Source organism: Myotis myotis, unplaced genomic scaffold (genome assembly GCF_014108235.1).
Source record: "Myotis myotis isolate mMyoMyo1 unplaced genomic scaffold, mMyoMyo1.p scaffold_m19_p_30, whole genome shotgun sequence".
NCBI classification, from domain to species: domain Eukaryota; kingdom Metazoa; phylum Chordata; class Mammalia; order Chiroptera; family Vespertilionidae; genus Myotis; species Myotis myotis.
Genome location: NW_023416336.1, coordinates 2,686,106 through 2,706,802, shown reverse-complemented (window position 1 = coordinate 2,706,802; position 20,697 = coordinate 2,686,106). Strand labels below are relative to the sequence as shown.

General features: G+C 43.4%; 1 protein-coding gene across 10 annotated transcripts in view; it reads right to left on the bottom strand.

The window, feature by feature from the left end:
• Positions 1-16,226, bottom strand: part of LMAN2L (lectin, mannose binding 2 like) — a 33,648-nt gene extending 17,422 nt beyond the window's left edge. The window contains exons 1-4 of one of the 10 annotated variants that reach the window (XM_036302210.1): positions 15,998-16,226; positions 14,682-14,800; positions 10,900-11,017; positions 10,020-10,102 (exon numbers count right to left, since the gene is read on the bottom strand). In XM_036302210.1, the coding sequence (XP_036158103.1) occupies positions 10,020-10,102; positions 10,900-11,017; positions 14,682-14,800; positions 15,998-16,193 (516 nt within the window). In that variant the 5' untranslated portion in view covers positions 16,194-16,226. Of the gene's footprint in view, positions 1-10,019; positions 10,103-10,899; positions 11,018-13,989; positions 14,071-14,681; positions 14,802-14,948; positions 15,976-15,997 lie in introns of those variants that run through there. The other 9 variants (XM_036302200.1, XM_036302202.1, XM_036302201.1 and 6 more) reach the window with 9 other exon arrangements.
• Positions 16,227-20,697: the final 4,471 nt, after the last annotated feature.

Sequence of the window (20,697 nt, the reverse complement as noted above, 5' to 3'; positions counted from 1 at the left end):
TTGTTTAAGAGGACAAAACTTGTTTAATAGGTTTTGCCTTGGCCGGTGTGGCTCAGTTGGTTGTAGCATCATCCCATACTCAAAAGGTTGCGAATCTGATTCCTAGTCAGGGCACATACCTAGATTGTGGGTTCGATCCTGATCGGGTTGCATACAAGAAGCAACCAACCAATGTTCTCTCTCATCTCTCTCTCTCTCTCTCTCTCAAATCAAGAAGCAATCCTCAGGTGAGGATTAAAAGAACAGAGAGAGCGAGAACACAGGAATTGAGTAGTGAAAGCAGGATTTGAAACAGGCAGCCAGAGCCCAGGGTCCTGGCTCAGTCACTCAGCGAGAGCTACACTGCTCTCAATATCTACCAATATGGAAAAATGCTTAGTATATACTGTGAGATACAAAAACAAGAAACTAGGTCTCTACCCTGCAACACAAAGGAATACTGGGGAATGGTTCCATATCGAAGGAAGGACATGACAACTGAAGGCAACATGGCATCTGGGCTTTTCTTTTGCCATAAAGGTCAGATTTGACAACTGATGAAATCTGATTAAGGTTAGTAAATTCGGCAATAGTATTGATATCAATATTAAGTGCCTGGTTTTGATCACTGTGCTGTGGTTATGTAAGAGAATTCCTTGTGTTTGGGAAAAACAAGTGAAGTATTTAGAATAAAGGGGGCAACTTGCTCCTTAGTTCAGGAAAATATACACAGACAGACAGAGACACAGATACACCCACAGAGGTGAAGAAAAGGCAAAGCGCTCTGCCAGCACGAGTCAGTGGTTAGAGCATCAGCCTGTGAATGGAAGGGTCTTGGGTTTGATTCCCGGTCAAGGGCATGTAGTTGGGTTGCAGGTTTGCTCTCCCAGCCCCAGTCAGGGCGCATGCAGGAGGCAACCAATCGATATTTCTCTCTCTCCCCCTCCCTTCCATCCTCTCTCAATGGAAAAAAATATCCTCCTGTGAGGATTAACAACAACAACAAAAAGGCAAAGCAAATGTAATAAGACATTAACATTTTGGGGAATCTGCGTAAAGAGCACCCTGAATTCTTTATATTATAATTTACCTGTAAGTCTGAAACTATGTCAAAATTTTTAAAAGGTTAGTCTGAATCTAGTATTTGCCATCTTCTCATTTTTCTATATATCTAAAAAACTTAAAATTAAAAAAACAACAGTATGTTCATGTGATGCAGTGTTTTGGTTTTTGTTTTTTTTGTTTTTTTTTTATATATATTTTATTGATTTTTTACAGAGAGGAAGGGAGAGAGATAGAGAGTTAGAAACATCGATGAGAGAGAAACATCGATCAGCTGCCTCCTGCACATCTCCTACTGGGGATGTGCCCGCAACCCAGGTACATGCCCTTGACCGGAATCGAACCTGGGATCCTTCAGTCCGCAAGCCGACGCTCTATCCACTGAGCCAAACCGGTTTCGGCCAGTGTTTTGTTTTTTAAAGTTGTTTGTACATTTTGTTTTAGCCTTTTCTGATTTTTCCATAATGAGCTTTAATATAAAGAGATCAAACAAATGCCCCTTCTGCAGCATCTCCCTTCACACCTCCGTCTGTCCCTCCCTTTGGACACAGGTGGAACACATAGAAGCCATTTTTCAGGCTTAAAAACGTTGTAAGTCACTGGTCCTACAGTAATCTTCATCTAACTAGCCCTTTATGCAGGAATCTGGTACAAAGGTGACAGGGTAACTCAGCAACATCCATCTTACATAGAGTGACATCAATGAGTTCTCATATCATTGGGCAGCATGAGAAGGCCCCGGCTCCCTAAGCTCCCAAACTGCTGCCAACTATACCAGGGACTGTCGCCAAGTCTTAAAGCTCAACTGAGGACACTCCAGCCAGTTAACTGCCTGGAAGACTGTCACATTTGTGAACATTACCATCTTTTAAACTCATGGGATGATTTTAATCCCATTTATGTTAGTTATGACCCTACTAGAACCAAAATAATGTAACTTGAGGACTTCAATAGAGCTCTAAAACCAGAAAGCATTAAACTTGATGTATGCCCAAACACCAAACACTGAAGTTCATGACTCGTCTACCCTGATTACAATTGCCAAGATTCAGAACACTGCCTAATGTGCATGTCTCCAGTTCACTGCTGCCCATCATTCTGATAGTATGTGGATATGTCTCATTAATGAGGAGATCTGGTCTACAGTTCTACTTTGAGGAGTTCATGAACTTCCTAAAATTGAATGCAAAATCCTGTGTAACTGCATCTTTCATCATATTCTCAAAAGGGTCAAAACCCAAATAAAGTAAAGAACTAACCCAAAGTGAAGCGCAGGCTCTTGCCTTTTTTCTCCTTCTTCTCTCCCTCTTTCACTGTCTCAAAAACAAAACACCTTCTCACCTTCACTCAATTCCAGCAGAAAGCCATACATTTCTACTTCCCTCAAAAATTAGCTCTCAGCAATGAAACAGCCTCACTGCCTACTCTCATCAGAACCTGCCAATACTCCACACACCTACTCTCCAAAGGAGTACCTTGAAAAACACTACCTTACCTGGGACCAAAACAAAACCCCTAAGTCACATCCATGTTGGATGATAACAAGAGAATTTAAGACGGATGAAGTTCCCTTAATAACGTAAAGATTCTTTCTGCCGACAACGAAGAGACCAAGAGGGACTGGTGTCTTCATCGAGGGAATGTGTTGTTGGTTTAAAATAGAGGAGTATTTTTTTAAAAAATATTTTCATGGATTTCAGAGGAAGGGAGAGGGAGAGATAGAAATATCAATGATGAGAGAGAATCATTGACTGGCTACCTCCTGTATGCCCCCAACTGGGGATCAAGCCCACAACCTGGGCATGTGCCCTTGACCGGAATCAAACCCGAGACCCTTCAGTCCGCAGTCTGACGCTCTATCCACTGAGCCAAACCAGTTAGGGCAAAGGAATGTGTTTTTAACCTGGATGGCACAGTATTGTTAATTTTCTTCCAGTTTCAAAGGAGGAAAAACAATGATGACATTATAAAACATGGGGAGTGCCTCAAACTCGCTTCCAAGCTGGCTGGACCATGAGCTTTCTCCCCCCTCTCCCACCCGCCGTCTCACCTCACGGAGGGAGGCCCAAGTCTCCCGGGAAGAATGAGGCCAAGGATGCAAAGGGCTGCCCTTCTGTGCCCTCCTTTAAGAAGGCCTCTTGTCATCATACTGATTTCAACTGAAAAAGGACACTCCCATTCCCAGAGTTCCCTGCAACTTCTCACCAACATCTGGGCTGTCATGAGAAACCATGACTGTCAGCTGATGACTTCATAATGCTAAGAAAAGATGATCAAGTCATGCTTGAATCAATTTTAACAAAATAGCAATACTAAGATCTAGTTCATGCAATATCACCATTTACCTATTTAAAGTCTGTAATTCAATGGCTTTTAGTATATTCAGAGTTAAGATTGTGATTACCACAATAAAATTTAGAACATTTCACTGCCCCAAAAAGAAACCCTTTGCCCACTAGCAGTCACTCTCCCCACTCCCACCCTAGCCCAGCTTCAAATAACTACTCATCTACTTTCTGTCCCTATAGATCAACCTGTCTGGACAGTTGGTACATATGGGATCATAAAATACATCTTTTGTCACTGGCTTCTTTCACTTAGCATGTCTTCAAGGGCCATCCACATTGGAGCACATATCAATGCTTCACTTTTTAATGCTGAATGATATTCCATTGTAAGGATACATCATATTTGTTTATCCACTCATTATTTGAGTTGTATTCATTTTTTGGCTATGATCATAATGCTCCTATGGACATTTATGTAAAAGTTTTTATGTAGATATGTTTTCATTTCTCTTGAGTATACACCTAGGAATGGAATTGCTGGATTAGGTGAACTCTATGTTTAACCATTTGAAGACCAGCCCAACTGTTTTCCAAAACAACTGCTCCATTTACATTCCCACCAGCAGTGCATGAGGGCTCCAATGTTCCAATTACTCCACAGCCTTAACACTTGTCATCATGTCGTTTCCATTTTAGCCATACAAGTGGGTGTGAGGTAACATCTCACTGTGGGTTTTAATGCTTGTATTGATTTTTTGAGAGGGAGAGTGGGAAAAACATTGATGTGAGAGAAACAGCAATCAGATGCCTCCCATATCCACCCTGACTGGGGATTGAACCCACAACCTGGGTACATGCCTTGACCAGGAATCAAACCTGCAACTTTTTGGCACATATAACGATGCTCAACAGAGCCACACCAATCAGGGCTGTGGTTTTCATCTGTATGTCCCTAATGGCTACAGATGTTGAACATCTTTAAATGTGTTTATTGGCAATCTGTTTATCTTCTTGGGGGCAATATCTATTCAGATGCTTTGCCATTTTTTAATTGGGTTCTTTTTCATAATTGAGTTGTATCTAGAATATATAAAGAATTATTACAAGTCCCTTATTAGATATATAATTTACATTTATTTTCTCCCAGTCTGTGGGTTGTCTTATCACTTCCTTGATGGTATCCTTTGAAGTACAAGTTTCTAATTTACCTATTTTTTTCTTTTGTGGCTTTTGTTTTTGGTATCATCTAAGAAACCATTGCCTAATCCAAGGTCATGAAGAATTAATCCTGTTTTCTTCTATGAGTTTTATAGTTTTAGCTTTTACCTTTAGTTCTTTGATCTATTTTGAGTTAAAATTTGCATATGGTGAGGTTGGAAAAACTTCATTATTCTTCCTGTGGAAATCCAGTTGTCCCAGTACCATTTGTTGAAAAGACAATTATTTCCCCATTGAACTGTCTTGGCACCCTTATCAAAATTCAATTGCTCATGGGTGAAGAAGGCAAAAAGGGAGGTAATGGGGGACATCTGTAATACTGTCAATAACTGTGAGTCCTCCAAAGTTTGCTCTTCTTTATCAAGATTATTTTGCCTATTCTGATTCTCTTGAATTTTTTTTATTTTAGGATTAGTTTGTCAATTTCTGCATAGTCAGCTAGATTTTTGATAGACAAGGAATGCATCAAATCTATAGATCCATGTGAGGAGTATCACCATCTTAACAATACTAAGTTTTCCAATTCATGACACAGAATGTCTTTACATTTGTTTAGATAATCTTTAAATTTTTTCAACAATATATCATAGCTTTCAGAGTATAAGTTTTCTTAAATTTATTTCTAAGCGTTTTGTTTCTAGTTAAATTATGTCTAAGTATTTTATTCCTTTTTGATGATAGTGTAAATGGAATTTCTTAATGTTCTGATTGTTCAATGCAAATATATAGAAATACAACTGATTTTTGTATGTTGATCTTGTATCCTACAACCTTGCTGAATTCATTAGTTCTTTTTGTGAATTTTTTAGAATTTTCTATATATAAGATAATGTCATCCGCTAATAGAAATAGTTTTCCTTCTACCTTTCCAATCTTGATGTTTTTATTTTCTTACCTAACTGTCCTGACTAGAACTTCCAGAATTGGGTTAAATACAAGTGGCAAACACGGAATCCTTGTCTTGTTCCTGACCTTAGGGGGAAAGATTTCAGTCTTTTACAATTAAGTACATTATCTGAGGGTTCTTCACAGATGCCCTCTTATCAGGTTGAGGAAGTCCATTCTAGTCCTGATTTGTTGAGTGCTTTTACATTACAAAGAGGTATTATATCATGTCAAATACTTTTTTCTACATCTGTTGCTATGATCAAATGTTTTTTTGTCCTTTATTCTATTATAATATGATCTATCATATTAATTTTCAGATATTAAACCAAACATTAATTCCTAGGATAAATACACTCAGTCATGATGCATAATCCATTTCATATGTTAATAGATTTGGTTTGCTAGTATTTTATTGATAATGTTTACATCTGTATTCATAAAAGATATTGGTCTGCAGTTTTCTTGTGATGTCCTAACGTAGTGTTAATATCAGGGTAATACCAACTCAAAGCATGAGTTGGTAGTGTCCCTTTATATTTTGTAAGGGTTTGAGAAGAATTCCATATTAATTCTACTTTACATTATTTGGTAGAATTTTATCAGTGAAACCATCTAGTCCTGGCTTTTCTTTGTGAGGTTTTTTTAAAAAATATATTTTTATTGATTTCAGAGAGGAAGAGAAAGGGAGAGATAGAATTATCAATGATGAGAGAGAACAATTGATCGGCTGCCTCCTGAACACCCCCTGCCGGGGATCGAGCCTGCAACCTGTGCCCTTGACTGGAATTGAACCCAGGACCCTTCAGTCCGCAGGCCGACGCTCTATCCACTGAGCCGAACCGGCTAGGGCTGAGTTACTGTTCATTACTAATTCAATCTCTTTACTTATCTATCCAGATTTTCTATTTCTTCAGCTGTTATTTCAACAACGATTGATGACCTGGCAACCTCATATGGCACAGGTAGTAAGTATCCTGCACTCCCAAATACACAAGCTCTTGACCTACTTACCTACACTGCAATCCCTGTATCACAGGTGGGGAAATTATGTGACTTTGGACAATCTGTTCTGATGCAGACAGCCAAGCCTAAACCCCTTCTCAGGTGCATTAATGGTTGCTAGCCTTTTCCCGTATTTCCTGGTGGACAAATGTGGTAGGAAGTGAGTGGAGCAACAGGCCACGTGTACTCTGGTGACAAGGTAACAAGAAACTAGAGAAACGTTTTCACTGCAGCAACTTGAGGAATTTGATGAACTGTTCAAAACCACTCCTGCAGTCTCCTTGTCCTCCTCATCCAGCACATCTTTACACATGACATTAGCAAGTTTTTAAAGGCACCATATTTGTCACTCTAACCTTGTGTGCTCAAAATAATAAATCAAAAAAATGAGACTGTGGTCTCTGATTTCAAACCCACTACCTGACCTGGCTGGCGTGGCTCAGTGGTTGAGCATTGACTTATGAACCAGGAGGTCAAGGTTCGATTCCCAGTGAGGGCACATGCCCAGGTTACAGGCTTGATCCCCAATAAGGGGCATGCAGGAGGCAGCCAATCAATAATTCTCTCTCATCATTGCTGTTTCTATCTCTCTCTCCCTCTCCCTTCCTCTCTGAAATAAAAAATATATTTTTTTTAAAAAAACACAAACCCATTACCTGTGTGTCACTAACAAGTTTTGTGGTTTTTGTTTTGGTTTGGTTTTTTTTTTTTGCCTTTCTGGACTTTAGTTTCTTACCCATAATGGACAAAAATTACATACACCCCAAAGTACTGTTTTGATAAGTAAATAATACGTATAAAAATGCATGGAACAATGGCCGACACCTTTACCTACCATATCATACAGTAAACCATGCTGCTAACAAACACATCTGACCTTAGCCTCCGAGGTAGTTCCAGGTTGTTGGGAGGCAGGAGTGCACTTTCTATACTCTCTGCACAGGGTAGAAGATCTACGTACTGCAACTGCACAGATCATGAGAACAATGAGTCTCTCCATTCTCAAGGAAATCCACCCGGCAGAACACCACAGTGGTGGGAGGTAACAACCATAATTAAAATCACAGCCTCGGGAATCAGGTGAACCTATGCTCAAAATCTGACTCCACCTTATATTGGCTGTTATCTTGAGCAAGACACTTACCTTCTCTGAGCTTTTCATTGGTAAAATGAGGAAAATAATATTGACTCCAAGGAGATTTGATGAAGATTAAGACTATTTATAAAATGGCAAGCATAAAATAGCCACTTAGTAAACAAAACTGCTTTTATTAGTTTTTTAAATTTTATTTTAATTTAAAAATTTGTTTCATAAATAAATAAATAAGAAAGCAAGGGCTCGATGGTGGTCCAGGGCTTCTCAATCCTGACTATACATGTAACTCACCTGGAGAGCTTTGAAAAGTAAGGTTGGCTAAACTTCACTTAAGACTAATGGCATTAGACTCTCTGAGGCTGGGCCTGGACATCAGCATTTTAAATGCTCTCTAGGTAATTCCAATGTGCAGTTGGGAGTGAGAACCATATAGCTAACCAGAAAAGAAGTCCTGCTTTTTACCATCTGCAACTAATTTTTCTGATTAACGGCTACTCTCCTTACAAAATAAACCCATATATACCTTCTCAAATCAGAATAGTACCTGATGGTGAAATGGAAGCTAAGACAATTTGAACAATTCACAGAGAGGCAGGTTTAAAACTCTAGTCAGGCCCTGCAGCCCAGACCTCTTATTCGAATGCATTTCTACCGACCACTATTTCCTCAGCACAACAGCAAACCTAGTCACGACATGCCCCTCATTAAAATCCTTTAATGCACTTACCGCCTTAGAACACAGTCCAGACTCCTTAATGGGAACACCACCCTTCAGAACCTGGCCCCACAGAGTGCACGGTGAGGATGAGTCACACACACCCGTGCTCTGGTGCTGGTCTAAATAGCCAAACCACCAACCACCAAGGAGACAGTGCTCAATCTCGGTGTCCAGTTAACATGCCCAAGAGACAAGTGTTAATACAAAAGAATGCAATATGAATGGTAGCCCTGGAACTGTGCAACGTGGCAGGCTGCTGGCCCCGTCTCTCTTTCTCGCCTCATCTCCCTCTGGTCCCCTTCTCTGCCCTCACACTCACTGTCCCTTCTCTCACTTGGTCACCTTAACACACGCTTTTCCCTCAGCATGAAACATTGGTTCCTCATTTTGCAGACTTTAATGTAAATGTTATTTCCTGGTAAAAGTCTTCCCCAACCACCACCTCCACCACCACCACCAACAACAACAACAAAGTCCCCTGCCCCAGGTTCGATGCTGCTGCTATAGCTTCACTTTTACATCCCAGGACTCTCACACATCAGTGCTACTGAATGCAAGGACCATGTTGGTCTTGCTCGATTCCCAGGGTGTGGCACCTACACAGGGTTTGATGATGGTGGAGTTAAGAGGGGCCCACAAACAACTCGGTAACTGACTCACAACAAAAGGTTATTCTCCTAACTCAGGTCTCACTTTCCACATCCTCTAAGGTGAACTCTGTGGGAAATGTTAAAAACTGTTGCCCGAACTGGTTTGGCTCAGTGGATAGAGCGTCAGCCTGCGGACTCAAGGGTCCCAGGTTCGATTCTGGTCAATGGCATGTACCTTGGTTGCGGGCACATCCCCAGTGGGGATTGTGCAGGAGGCAGCTGATGGATGTTTCTCTCTCATCAATGTTTCTAACTCTCTATCCCTCTCCCTTCCTCTCTGTAAAAAATCAATAAAATATATTTTTAAAAAAAACTGTTGAATCTGGTTGTTGAATATACAATGATCTGTTCTTCCAATTTTTTATAAATTGGAAAATTTTCATAAACTTTTGGGGTAAAAATATAGTGAATTCTACTTCCATTCCTAATCCTTCCTTTCCTGCTAAATATTATTTAGCTACAGGATGCCTAGCAACAACCTGTCATAACCATGTTCCCACCACCTGATGGTAGGGCCATCAGGTAGAGAGTACCAACCTGCTGGTAGCCTAAGAAAATACTACAGAAAACTTAGGGTCTGCTAACAAAAAAGCAAGAAGCTTCTGCCATAAGCCAGATCCTGGGTTCCCAAAAAATCCTGAGATTCCATCAATTTCCTTTGATAGTCTTTCCTAGAGAAGAGAATGGCTGTTCAGGTCTGAGAAGAGGAAGAAGAAAAGGATACTGGAAAGGGTGAGCAAGCTGCAGGAGGACATGGCAGTGATATATTAAGTCACCAGGTGAGTGACATCAGCTTGCTCTGGTGCTGGCCTAGTAGCCAAATCACCAACCAGCCAAGCATGCTCACTTCCAGCAACCACCTAATGTGCACAAGACAGAACACTTAACGCTAAAGAGAAAGCCCCCATTCAGATGGCCATTCCCAAAGGACTGTGCACCATAAACAGCTCTCTCTAGAAAAAACCCTGAGAAATGCATTAACTGCTGAAGTTCAATAGATGAAGAAAGTAGCAGTGAGCCCCACTTCCTAGCCCCTCTCTTCCCTCCTGAACAGCATTCCTGAGGCAGAGGACGGGAACGTCCATGTGGCTGTCCTAAGCTCTGACACTTGCCATTACCTCTTGCTGCTTCTCCTCATTGGGGTAGGTGTCTACAAATACTCCCAGCCCCACAAATTTGTCCATGTTTCCAAACACAGGCCCTAGAGAGAGAGAACAGATGATGAACAATGAAATAAAGCCAAGAGTTGATAAAGGAATAATATTCACTATGATGGAGAAAAAGGTAAAATTCAAATGACTCTCAGGCCTCAATTAAGACAAGAAAACATATGTAAAAGCACCCAGGAAAGTGCATGGCCTGTAGCAAGCACCCAGTAACCAGCTGTAGTTGTTATGAAGGCAAGGGAAAGAGAGAAGGCCACTGCAACCTTGTTTAGCACTACAGCTGCTCCCTGATCCCGACTAGTTGCTAAGGCGCCCCTAAAGAATTCTGCCTCACAAACACTTGGTGATGACCATGCCCCTAAGAGAGATCTGAATTCCCAATTGGACTTCTTATTGCCAAGGAGATTAGGTTGAATGAGGTGGAGTTTGCCATTTGCTTTGGGCAGTGGCTCCCACACAGCGGGGAAAATAGACACTCTTCTCCCAACTCAGGAGTGCTGAGAGGGTCACTGTGAAGACCCAGAAGGAATCTGCTCACCCAGTCATCAGTGTTCAGGAGAGCCAGTGCTTCCACCTAGTCACCAGGCCAGGTGGGCTCACAGGGAAATAAGAAGGATCTCATAAGCAAGAAATCAGCCCAGGATGAGTCAAGTTCAGCTCCTTACAAGGACTCAGACCCCATTCTAGAGACTAGACAGGCCCGTCTTCATCCAAAGACATCAAGGGAGAGGGGAAACTGCTGATATGTAGGGACATACCCTTCTCAAAAAGAAGGCACATGAAAAAGCAGGTCAGTCACACCCTACGCAAGAGCAACCCAGGGTCCCAATACCTGGCTGCATCCGATCCTTTGTGTACCAGATTGCCAAGCCATCCCCATGTAGATTCTTCTTCCCTTGCCCATGGATTTTGAAGTGCACCTGCAACTCCCAGTCTCTCAGGAAACATGGCTGAAGTGAAAAACAAAAACAAAACACACATTGGGATTAATGAGGAGTATGAAATGCAAAACCCCTGAAGTCCTCAGCAGCAGTCTACAGACTAGGAAAACATAAATGCAGGTAACACGAGGCTACAGGTTAAAACTGAAATCTAAGACTTGTTAAGTGTTTGTGTCATAAAATTAAATAGAGCCATTCAACTGTATATGAGATTTAATATAAAAAGTGAGTAAACCTCCTAATTTTCTTCAACATCTCCCACTAGAAATAGGATAGTACTCCAAAGTTAGGAAAGACACCAAAACACCATGTGAGATTGCTATCGTCATACACCCATCCAGCAAAGCGCCTCAGCCTGTAGAGTACAGGTGGCTGAATTAACTCACCTACAGCTTAAGATCACCCCTCTGACAGAAACTCTAAAAAGCTTAGCTTTACAATGGGGGAAAAGGAGACATATGTAATACTTTCAACAATAAAGAATTAAAAAAATAGCCAAACCGGTTTGGCTCAGTGGATAGAGCGTCGGCCTGCGGACTCAAGGGTCCCGGGTTCAATTCCGGTCAAGGGCATGTATGTTGGTTGCGGGCACATCCCCAGTGGGGGGTGTGCAGGAGGCAGCTGATCGATCTCTCATCGATGTTTCTGACTTTCTATCCCTCTCCCTTCTTCTCTGTAAAAAATCAATAAAATATATTAAAAAAAAAAAAAGAATTAAAAAAATAAATAAATAGCTTAGATTTTAAAGGAAGGTCAAAGCCTCATTCATTGTGAAAGAATAAGAAAAATGAAGCCATTAGGAAAAGGTTTCCAGGAATAATTAGCAGATCTATACACAACGCTAATTAATTAGACTTGGCCTTATGCCAAGCTGAGGGAGGAATAAGCTGTAGTTCCCTTGAGAAGGGGTAAGTTACAATCCCCCCAAACCTCATGCCCATGGCCAGGAAGCATAAATGCACCAAAGGAGACCACTCCCAACCTCACCACAGGAAAGCCTCTGGTGGGAAAATTTCAAGGAGGTAGGTATGAATCAGACTATTACTTTTTCTGAATTGTGTAGCAAATCTTGGGAAAATGGAGGAGGTAAGTGCTCTAAATAGTTGAACATGCCCGGCCAGTGTGGCTCAGAGGTTGAGCATCGACCCATGCACCAGGAGGTTGCCAGTTCGATTCCCAGTAGGGACATATGCCAGGGTTTCAGGCTGGATCCCCGGTAGGGGGCATGTATAAGGTAGCCGATTGATGTTGATGTTTCTCTCATTAATGTTTCTGCCTCTCTCACCCTCTCCCTTCCTCTCTCTCTAAAGTCAATAAAAACATATTTTTAAAAAAATAGTTGAACACTTTCAAGTAGAAACCAGAGTGGGTATATCTGACTTAGAGAGGCTCCTGGTTAAAGTTCACCATGAAGAAAGAAGAGAAGGAGGAGCAGACAGACCAATGGGGTTCAGCCAAAGGCTCTCCAAATAGATTGTTCTGACTCTCAAACAACATTGCTAGATCATTTTCAGTTTAATTTCTGGGAAATCTTCCAAAAGTGTTAGTATTAGGAGTAGATATTCCAAATGAAAGGGGTGCAGATACTTCTGAATTCTCCAACAGCTAACCCTACTCTGATGAACCCAGTCTCTGCGTTATCATCTTTCTGCTGTTACATTTAGATTTCAGGGCAAGAGTGAAATTCAGTGGCAGGAAGCTGCCCCATAGGGAATTATGTCCCTGAAAAGAGGGCAAGGCCCAAGAGGTTCATACTGAGCCAAGAGGTGTCTGCCACTTATCTTTGGCCTCCTGTAGCACAATGCTATACAGTTTTGATCAGGACTATGTTCTGAAACTTTGCTGCACATTAGATTCACCTAGAGGGCTTTAAGGAAAAATCCCAACGCCCAAGCATACCCAATTCCAATTAAACCAGAATCTCTGGGGGTGGAATCCAGGCACTGGCTCCAGTGGACAGCCAAACTTGAGAACCCACTGCTCAAACCAATGCTTCCTATCCAAATACGTAACTCAGAAACAACTCCCAAGGCTCTTTCTGATAGCCAGTTATAAGAAAATACAGGTAGCCGGGCCCATGTGGCTCAGAGGTTGAGTGCAGACCTATGAACCAAGATTCCATCAGGGCACATGCCCAGCTTGCGGGCTTGATCCCCAGTAGGGGGCATGAAGGAAGCAGCCAATTAATGATTCCCATCACTGATGTTTCAATCTCTCTCTCTCTCTCTCCCTTTCTCTTCTTCTCTGAAATCAATAAAAATATTTTTTTAAAAAATACAGGTAGCAGAGAATCTGAAAAAGGGCAGGAAAACCAGAGACTAGACTTGCTGCTAAGAGTTATGTAGAGACAGCTAGGAAGACAGCAGCAAAGTTTCAAACCCTGGTTAGAATAATTTAGTAACCCAGAGACCTCCATCAATGCACCTTATAACAGATGTAGGGTATAACAACGTACATTTCCGTAACTACTTTAACTTTCCAAAGCTTTTTCATGTCTATCCTCACAACAATTCTGGTGGGTGTGTAGACTAGGTATTATGAAGTGTATCTGACAGATGGAAAAACTAAAAACGGAGAAGCTAACTAACCGCCTAGGGCTCACAGTGGGTGTGTGATACATACATCTGGAACCCGAGTCTTTCAACTGGCAGCCCTTCACCTCTTCTAACAGAACACATTACCATACGCTGTCCAGGAACACGCTCAGCGCTACAACCTGGGGTAAGGGGCCAGCTTGTGCAAATGGCCCATGGAGAAACTTCTCTTCTCCCTCTGCTCCTTTAGAATTCTCTGCACATAAAATGAGCAGGGAGCTGGGGTTCACTTATCTAAAACTAATGATTAAAAAAACATGAAAAAGCGAGGTCTTAGCTTATGTGAACCCAAAAGTATTCAAGGATGCCAAGGCCATTCCCAAAAGTAAAGCGGTCATAAAAGGTTTTGAAAAAGCCCTGGAAACCAAAAAGAAAGCATCATCTTACACTTGGACAAAATCAGAGTGCAGCCACACCAGGAATACTGCATTCACTTCTTGCCGCCATACCTCAAGGAAGACAATGTAGCTAGAAAAGGTCCAGAGAAGGACAGAAAAAATGACCAAGGGCTCAAAGTGTCTTTCACATGACAATAAAACTTAAAATTAGACTCCTTAAAGTGAATTAACATGGGAGGGGGAGAAACTAGGATGAATACTACCAATACTACCAAGTCTGAATTAAATACATTCCAGAAAAGAGAATAAAAATGAATTGTGCCGAAACCGGTTTGGCTCAGTGGATAGAGCGTCGGCCTGCAGACTGAAAGGTCCCAGGTTCGATTCCAGTCAAGGGCATGTACCAGGGTTGCGGGCACATCCCCAGTAGGAGATGTGCAGGAGGCAGCTGATCGATGTTTCTCTCTCATCGATGTTTCTAACTCTCTATCTCTCTCCCTTCCTCTCTGTAAAAAATCAATAAAAATGTATTATTTAAAAAAAATGAATTGTTTGCTATAATTAGGGCAATACAGAGCATTTCTCTAAATATCTGATTTCATTATGAAGGGCATAACCTCTGAAATGAAAACCTTTAATAACCACAGAAGACAAATTACTGAGAATAGACAGTAACACTAAGCCAATATGCCTCTGGTGAACTTTTTGGGTCACCAACACAGGAGGGAGGAAGATTCTTACCACCCGGTTCCAGAGGGCACCCTGTTTACTTTGCATATCTGGAGTAAGGCGGATATATTGCGTCATCACCATGGCGTTGCCCATCAGATTCCACAATGCGGAACTGCTAGTGCCCACACCTACAGGGAGGAAGTAGATCTGTTCGTACTCTTCCAACACCAATCCATTCAGAAAGCCACCACAAGGCCCTCCAAAAGCTGCAGTCATCTCTTCTTTCCCCTTTCATGTCAATTTCCCACCTATGACACATCCATCTTAAATCCTTACCATCTTTGCAGCTTCTTTTCATAAAGCCCTTCTTAGGCGAAGACCCCACAGCACATCAGAGCTATCACTTTATCCAACCCTTTATCTCTGCCAGAGTAACCATAGCTCAGATCTATTCTTCCCTTTTTATATGTGAGTAAATTGTAGCTCCACGAAAGAAAAAAAAAAAAATCCCCGGTTAAACCAAAAAGAGCTTGATCCTCAGGCTTCTGGGGCCGAATCACATTCTTGACACAATCCCAGCATGACTTTAATACGTCAGACTGTAACGGAGAGCGAGAGCTGTGTCTACAACCCACAGCATGAGCAGGGACCCACACCACGGCGCCAGCCCGTGCACCTGCGAAGTGAACCACAATCACCCGGGGCCGTAGCGATGGGCTCCCACTGGAGCCTGTTTGCCTGTTTGCTGGCCCCCTGCCTACACTCCAGCTTGTGTGGGTTAAGCCAGCTGCACCGCTTTGGTCCCCGCTGACGCCTCCATGCATGCGCTAGTTGACAGGCTGTGCCTAGAAGTCTATGACCCCCAACAGAGCAAAGCCGCCAGCCCCTTCACCAACAGGGCTCCCGGACTGGAGAAGAACAGGTGTTTTAGCGCGCAACGGGATTTTGTCTTCTTTCTCCGTCGGGCCAAGCGCTGCCCCAGCCCCGCCTCCTGCTTTATTTCTGGCCCCTCTGTAACTCCAGCCGGAGACTGGCTCGTTGCTAGTGGCCCTCCATCACTCGCCCCCTTCGCAGTTCTCCCTCCTTCCCACGCTCCTCCGGTCCGCCGCCGAGCTCCCCCGCGTTCAGGCCCAGTCCCGGCGACATCCGAGGGCCCAGCGACGACCTGCTGGGAACCTCCGGCGCTGGTGCGGCGCCGAGAGTGGGAGGGAGGTGGACCCCTGCCCTTCGGACACGTAGCTCCCAAACTTCGCGGGAGTCCCCGCGGGCCCCTACCCATCGCCGGCAGTGGCCGGGCCACGAAGCCCGTCACCGCCCGCCTCTACCGAGGATCTCAGGTCGCGAAGCCCGCCCCATGCACGATCACCTCGTCCCGGGCGCCTCACCCTGGTAGGGCTTCGACAGCGAGTGTTCCCGCTTCAAGTACTCGAACGTCTGACCCGCCCCGACTTTTCGGGGCCCCTGCCCAGACCCCAACAAGAGGAGAAGGAGCAACATCCTGGACCCATCCCAAGCAGACAAACGCCGCCGCCACCGCCACCGCCGCCACCACCACCCAGAGGGGCCCAGAGTCGCCGCCATCTTTCTCACCACTGTCCCTTCACCAAAAGCCCGCCCCACCTCACAAGCCATTGGCCCATAGAACTACCTGCCCTGAGTCCCATTGGCTCTCATCGATTCTCCGCCCTCGCAGGTGAGCATCTCACTGATTGGCTGGCTTGGTATCAGTTGCCTTGCCAACCCAGGAAGGGGGCGTGGTCAAGTGCCTGCACTCCCTTCTTAGCATTTGTCCTGAGTTCCGCTAGGCCTGCTGGGATACGTAGGGATTTCCATTTTTCTCTGCAAGCTAAAGAAAATTTAAAAAGATAAAATGTTTCTTTTGTGATCTAGAGTAGATTTAAAGATATAAGATGTTTCTGTTGCACGCAAACGTTCTAACCTCTGTGCCATAGTACCCTCTCCTCTATGCAGAACTATCCGTCAATCAGGATGATATGGAACTGAAAGGAGAAATAGACAAATACACAACTGAAATAGCTGGAAAATTGTCAGGAAAACTAGAAAATTTATAAAAGACTTGAACAGCACTATAGAACAACTTGACCTGATGACATTAATAGAAACCACACCCAACAGCAGAAGACACATAAGTGCAAAAGAAACATTTTCCAAGATATTGTGGGTCAAAACAACAAAATTCCACAAAAACCTTCACAAATTTTAAAGAATTGAAATCACATAAAGCACATGACAGAATCTGACTAGAAATCAGTAACAGAATATTTCAGAGAAGCCCCTAAATATTTGGAAATTGAACAACTAATCTATAATTCTATAATAATAAAAGCATAATATGCTAGTTAGACTGGACGTCCTTCCTGACGACCTTCCAGACGAAGCCAGGGCTGCGAGGGAAGCCTGGGTCCCAGGTGCCAGAGGGAAGCTGGTGCTGACAGCTGGGGAAAGGAAGGCCTACTCTTGCACAAATTTTGTGCATCGGGCCTCTAGTTTTTATATAACCCAGGAGGAAGTAGGAGGTACTAGAGGACTTAGCAAGTCCTCTAAGAAATGGAATAGAGTAACCAACCCTTTACCTGGGTAAGTGCAATAATACACTCAGTTCCCAAATCCAAAAAAGTGACAGCCATCCCAGTTTCTCCTTTACTCACCAATTCCACCATGCAACCAATAATTAATCAAGCCTTGATGACTTTATTCCTATTCTGCAAAGCCATCACATCCTGTCCATCCTCCAATTTATCTGGAACCACAAAATGTTTTTCTAGTATTGTTCTAGCCACCATCATCCACGTAGCCACCCAACTGATCTAAGCAATCCACCATGCCATTTCCTCAGTGTCGATGTTAAATAAGTCGAAACTGGTAAAGCTCTTAGAGTAGTGCCTGGCGCGTAGTAAGCACTATATCATTATCATCATCATTATTAACAGAGCCCTTTTCGGGTAACCATCACTGTAGGGAAAAGATTCAGGCCCCTTAACTTGGCACACAAAGCCCTCTGCCATTGGCTCTGGCCCTCCTCTGGCCTTATTGCCCTCAGCTCCCTCCCTTCATCTATATGCTCCAGCTTCCCCTCTTCCCTCTCCTTTTCCGCAGCCCATTCCTCCTGGAGGCCTTCCTTGACTCCCTCAGGTAGGAGCAGGTGCTCCATTCTGAGCAGTGAGTGTGCCCCGAGCACTTTGCTAGATCTATGTTCCTATCCTTGTAATAGACTTAACCAAAGTTAACTCTTTTTTTACCCCTAAGCATAAATATATTTAATAAGAGAAACTTTGAATGCAAGCCTGTTTTACAGGGGGTCAACTTTTAAAAATTAAAGCTGTCACAGCCCTTGATCTTTTACACACTCCACACAGAGCAGATGCCTAGTGATAAAACATGAGGAATTGCAAAGAATCTATTCCATGTCACACCCTCACTTTAAAACCGTTCATGGGCTCCCAATTACCCAGAATAAAATCCAAACTCCTTAGTGTAGTATTCAAGGCCCTTCACAACCTGGCTCAAATCAGGTTGTACCCGTGTCTATTACAATGTGTCAGCCTGAATAATGTAGCTCAATTAGCAGATTATGTTTGTCTCCAGGCAAGGCTGGGAGCTTCTGAACCACAGGAAGCAGATCTTACTCATTCCAGGCCCTGACCACGTCCCCCTCGCTCTAACCCAGCGGTTCTCAACCTGTGGGTCGAGACCCTTTTGGCGGTCTAACGACCCTTTCACAGGGGTTGCCTAAGACCATCCTGCATATCAGATATTTACATTACGATTCATAACAGTAGCAACATTACAGTTATGAAGTAGCAACGAAAATAATTTTATGGTTGGGGGTCACAACATGAGGAACTGTATTTAAAGGGCCAGAAGTTGGAGAACCACTGCCTAACCCAGGGGTCCTCAAACTTTTTAAACAGGGGGCCAGTTCACTGTCCCTCAGACAGTTGGAGGGCCGGACTATAATTTAAAAAAAAAACTATGAACAAATTCCTATGCACACTGCAAATATCTTATTTTGAAGTAAAAAAACAAAATGGGAACAAATACAATATTTGTATTTGCATGTGGCCCGTGGGCCATAGTTTGAGGACCCCTGGCCTAACCCATTAACCAACACATGGAAGGGGTTCTAATTGTTTTGGATAAAATTATTTCCATTGGCCCTGACCTGTTTGGCTCAGTGGATAGAGTGTCGGCCTTAGGACTCAAGAGTCCCAGGTTCGATTCCGGTCAAGGTCATGTACCTTGGTTGCGGGCATACCCAGTAGGGAGTGTCCAGGAGGCGGCTGATAGATGTTTCTCTCGCATCGATATTTCTAACTCTCTATCCCTCTCCTTTCCTCTCTGTAAAAAATCAATACAATATATTTTTAAAAAATAAAAATAAAATAAAATTATTTCCATTGTATTTCTATGTCAGCTGGAATTTATATTGTGGTAAAATATACATTATTTGAAATTTCCATTTTAACTCCCCCCCGCCCCCCCCCCTTCCAAATCTTCACCCATGGATACATTTTCACTGCTTTCTAGAGAGAGAAGGCAGAGACAGAGAGAGACATAGAGCAGTTGCCACACCCAAAACTTAGGTATGTGCCCTGATCAGGAATCAACCTGCATTTGGTGTACGGGACAACATTCCAACCAACTGAGCCACCCAGCCAGGGCCCATTTAACCATTTTTAAATATACATTTCAGAGGCTTTAGTGCATTTATACTGTCAGCTGGATTTTTGATAGATTATCTCAGCAGATCTCTCATTGCAAAATTCATTATGATGAAGAAAAGAGGAATAAAGGAGAGCGGGTGAAAGACAAAATGCGCAGGACAATAAATCCAATGATTTTGTTCGGATTCTTACAATAGGGAGATTGATCATTAATGAGGAACGTATTAAAGAAAAGGAAGGTGGCCTGGTAAGGAGGTGACCAAAACGGTCTTATCTGAGTCATCAAAACAAGGTGGATGTGGATCTCACCTTGGGAAATTCTTTTAAAGTCAGCCATTTCTCAGAATTCAAAATGGGGTGTTGGGGAGTCACAGAGGGGGGGATTTCTTGACTGTAGCTGCTCTCCAGAAGTATGGGGTTCAGATAAAGCTCTACGCTGTCAGGGTGCTGAGGGGAGGTGAAGGGAGAGAGAAAAAGGAGCCATGCCCCCCTCCAACACTGCTCTACACATGCCTAGAACCTTCTGAAAGCCCAGTGAGGTCTTGACCTACCATCCTTCCAGCTGCTTAATATTCCTCTCTGTCTCGGTGGAATCATCTCCCATGATCCAGGATTGCACACCTTCAGGGCATGGGGCATTCATACACAATGCGATTTGTGGGTTCCAGCAGTTCTGGCTGATTCCTCTACTTTCCTGTCTTCAAAGCCAAACAGGTACCTTGATTTAGGAGCACCTTGAAGCCTGATGCCCATGCTACCCTCCACGACAGAGACTCCAAGGCAGCGCCGTGGCCCCATCTGTCCCTCTCCCTCCCACTTTTCACTTTTTATTTTTTTCAATAATCATGCCTCGGATAAACCTCATTGGCTACGATACTGCCACTGCGCAAAGCTAGCACCCTCCCACCGCCAGGTCTATCATTCCTCCCTTCTCAGGGACCCAGTTTGGGCTCTGAGGTTGGGCCCATCTTCAGCCCAGGTCGAGGTTGGCCTGCCCCCTCCCTTCAGTTCTCTGAGCAGACCCTGGAGCATAGAATGGAACACTGACTGACTACTTTCCAGTGGTGACTTACAAATCTGGCCTCCTAACAAGCCTCAATTAAATAGCCAGGAGTGCTTTTGGCATCCCCAGAATCCTGGTTCCCACTCCCAGACACCTAATTCATCGGTCTGGGGTAGGACCCAGGGGTTTGGTTTTGAAAATATCTCCCCAGAGAGTTTGATACTCGGCCAATTTCCAGAACCAAGGCCCTCTCACATCTAGGATCTCAGTGCGACGATGTCTTGGTGTGATGGGCATTTGTACTCAGTTCAGAGAGTGAATTTCAAACAGGATACAGCATCTGAATTGAGAGATAACATTTAGAGATTTGCTTTAAAATAGTCTGGGGGGTCCTAAC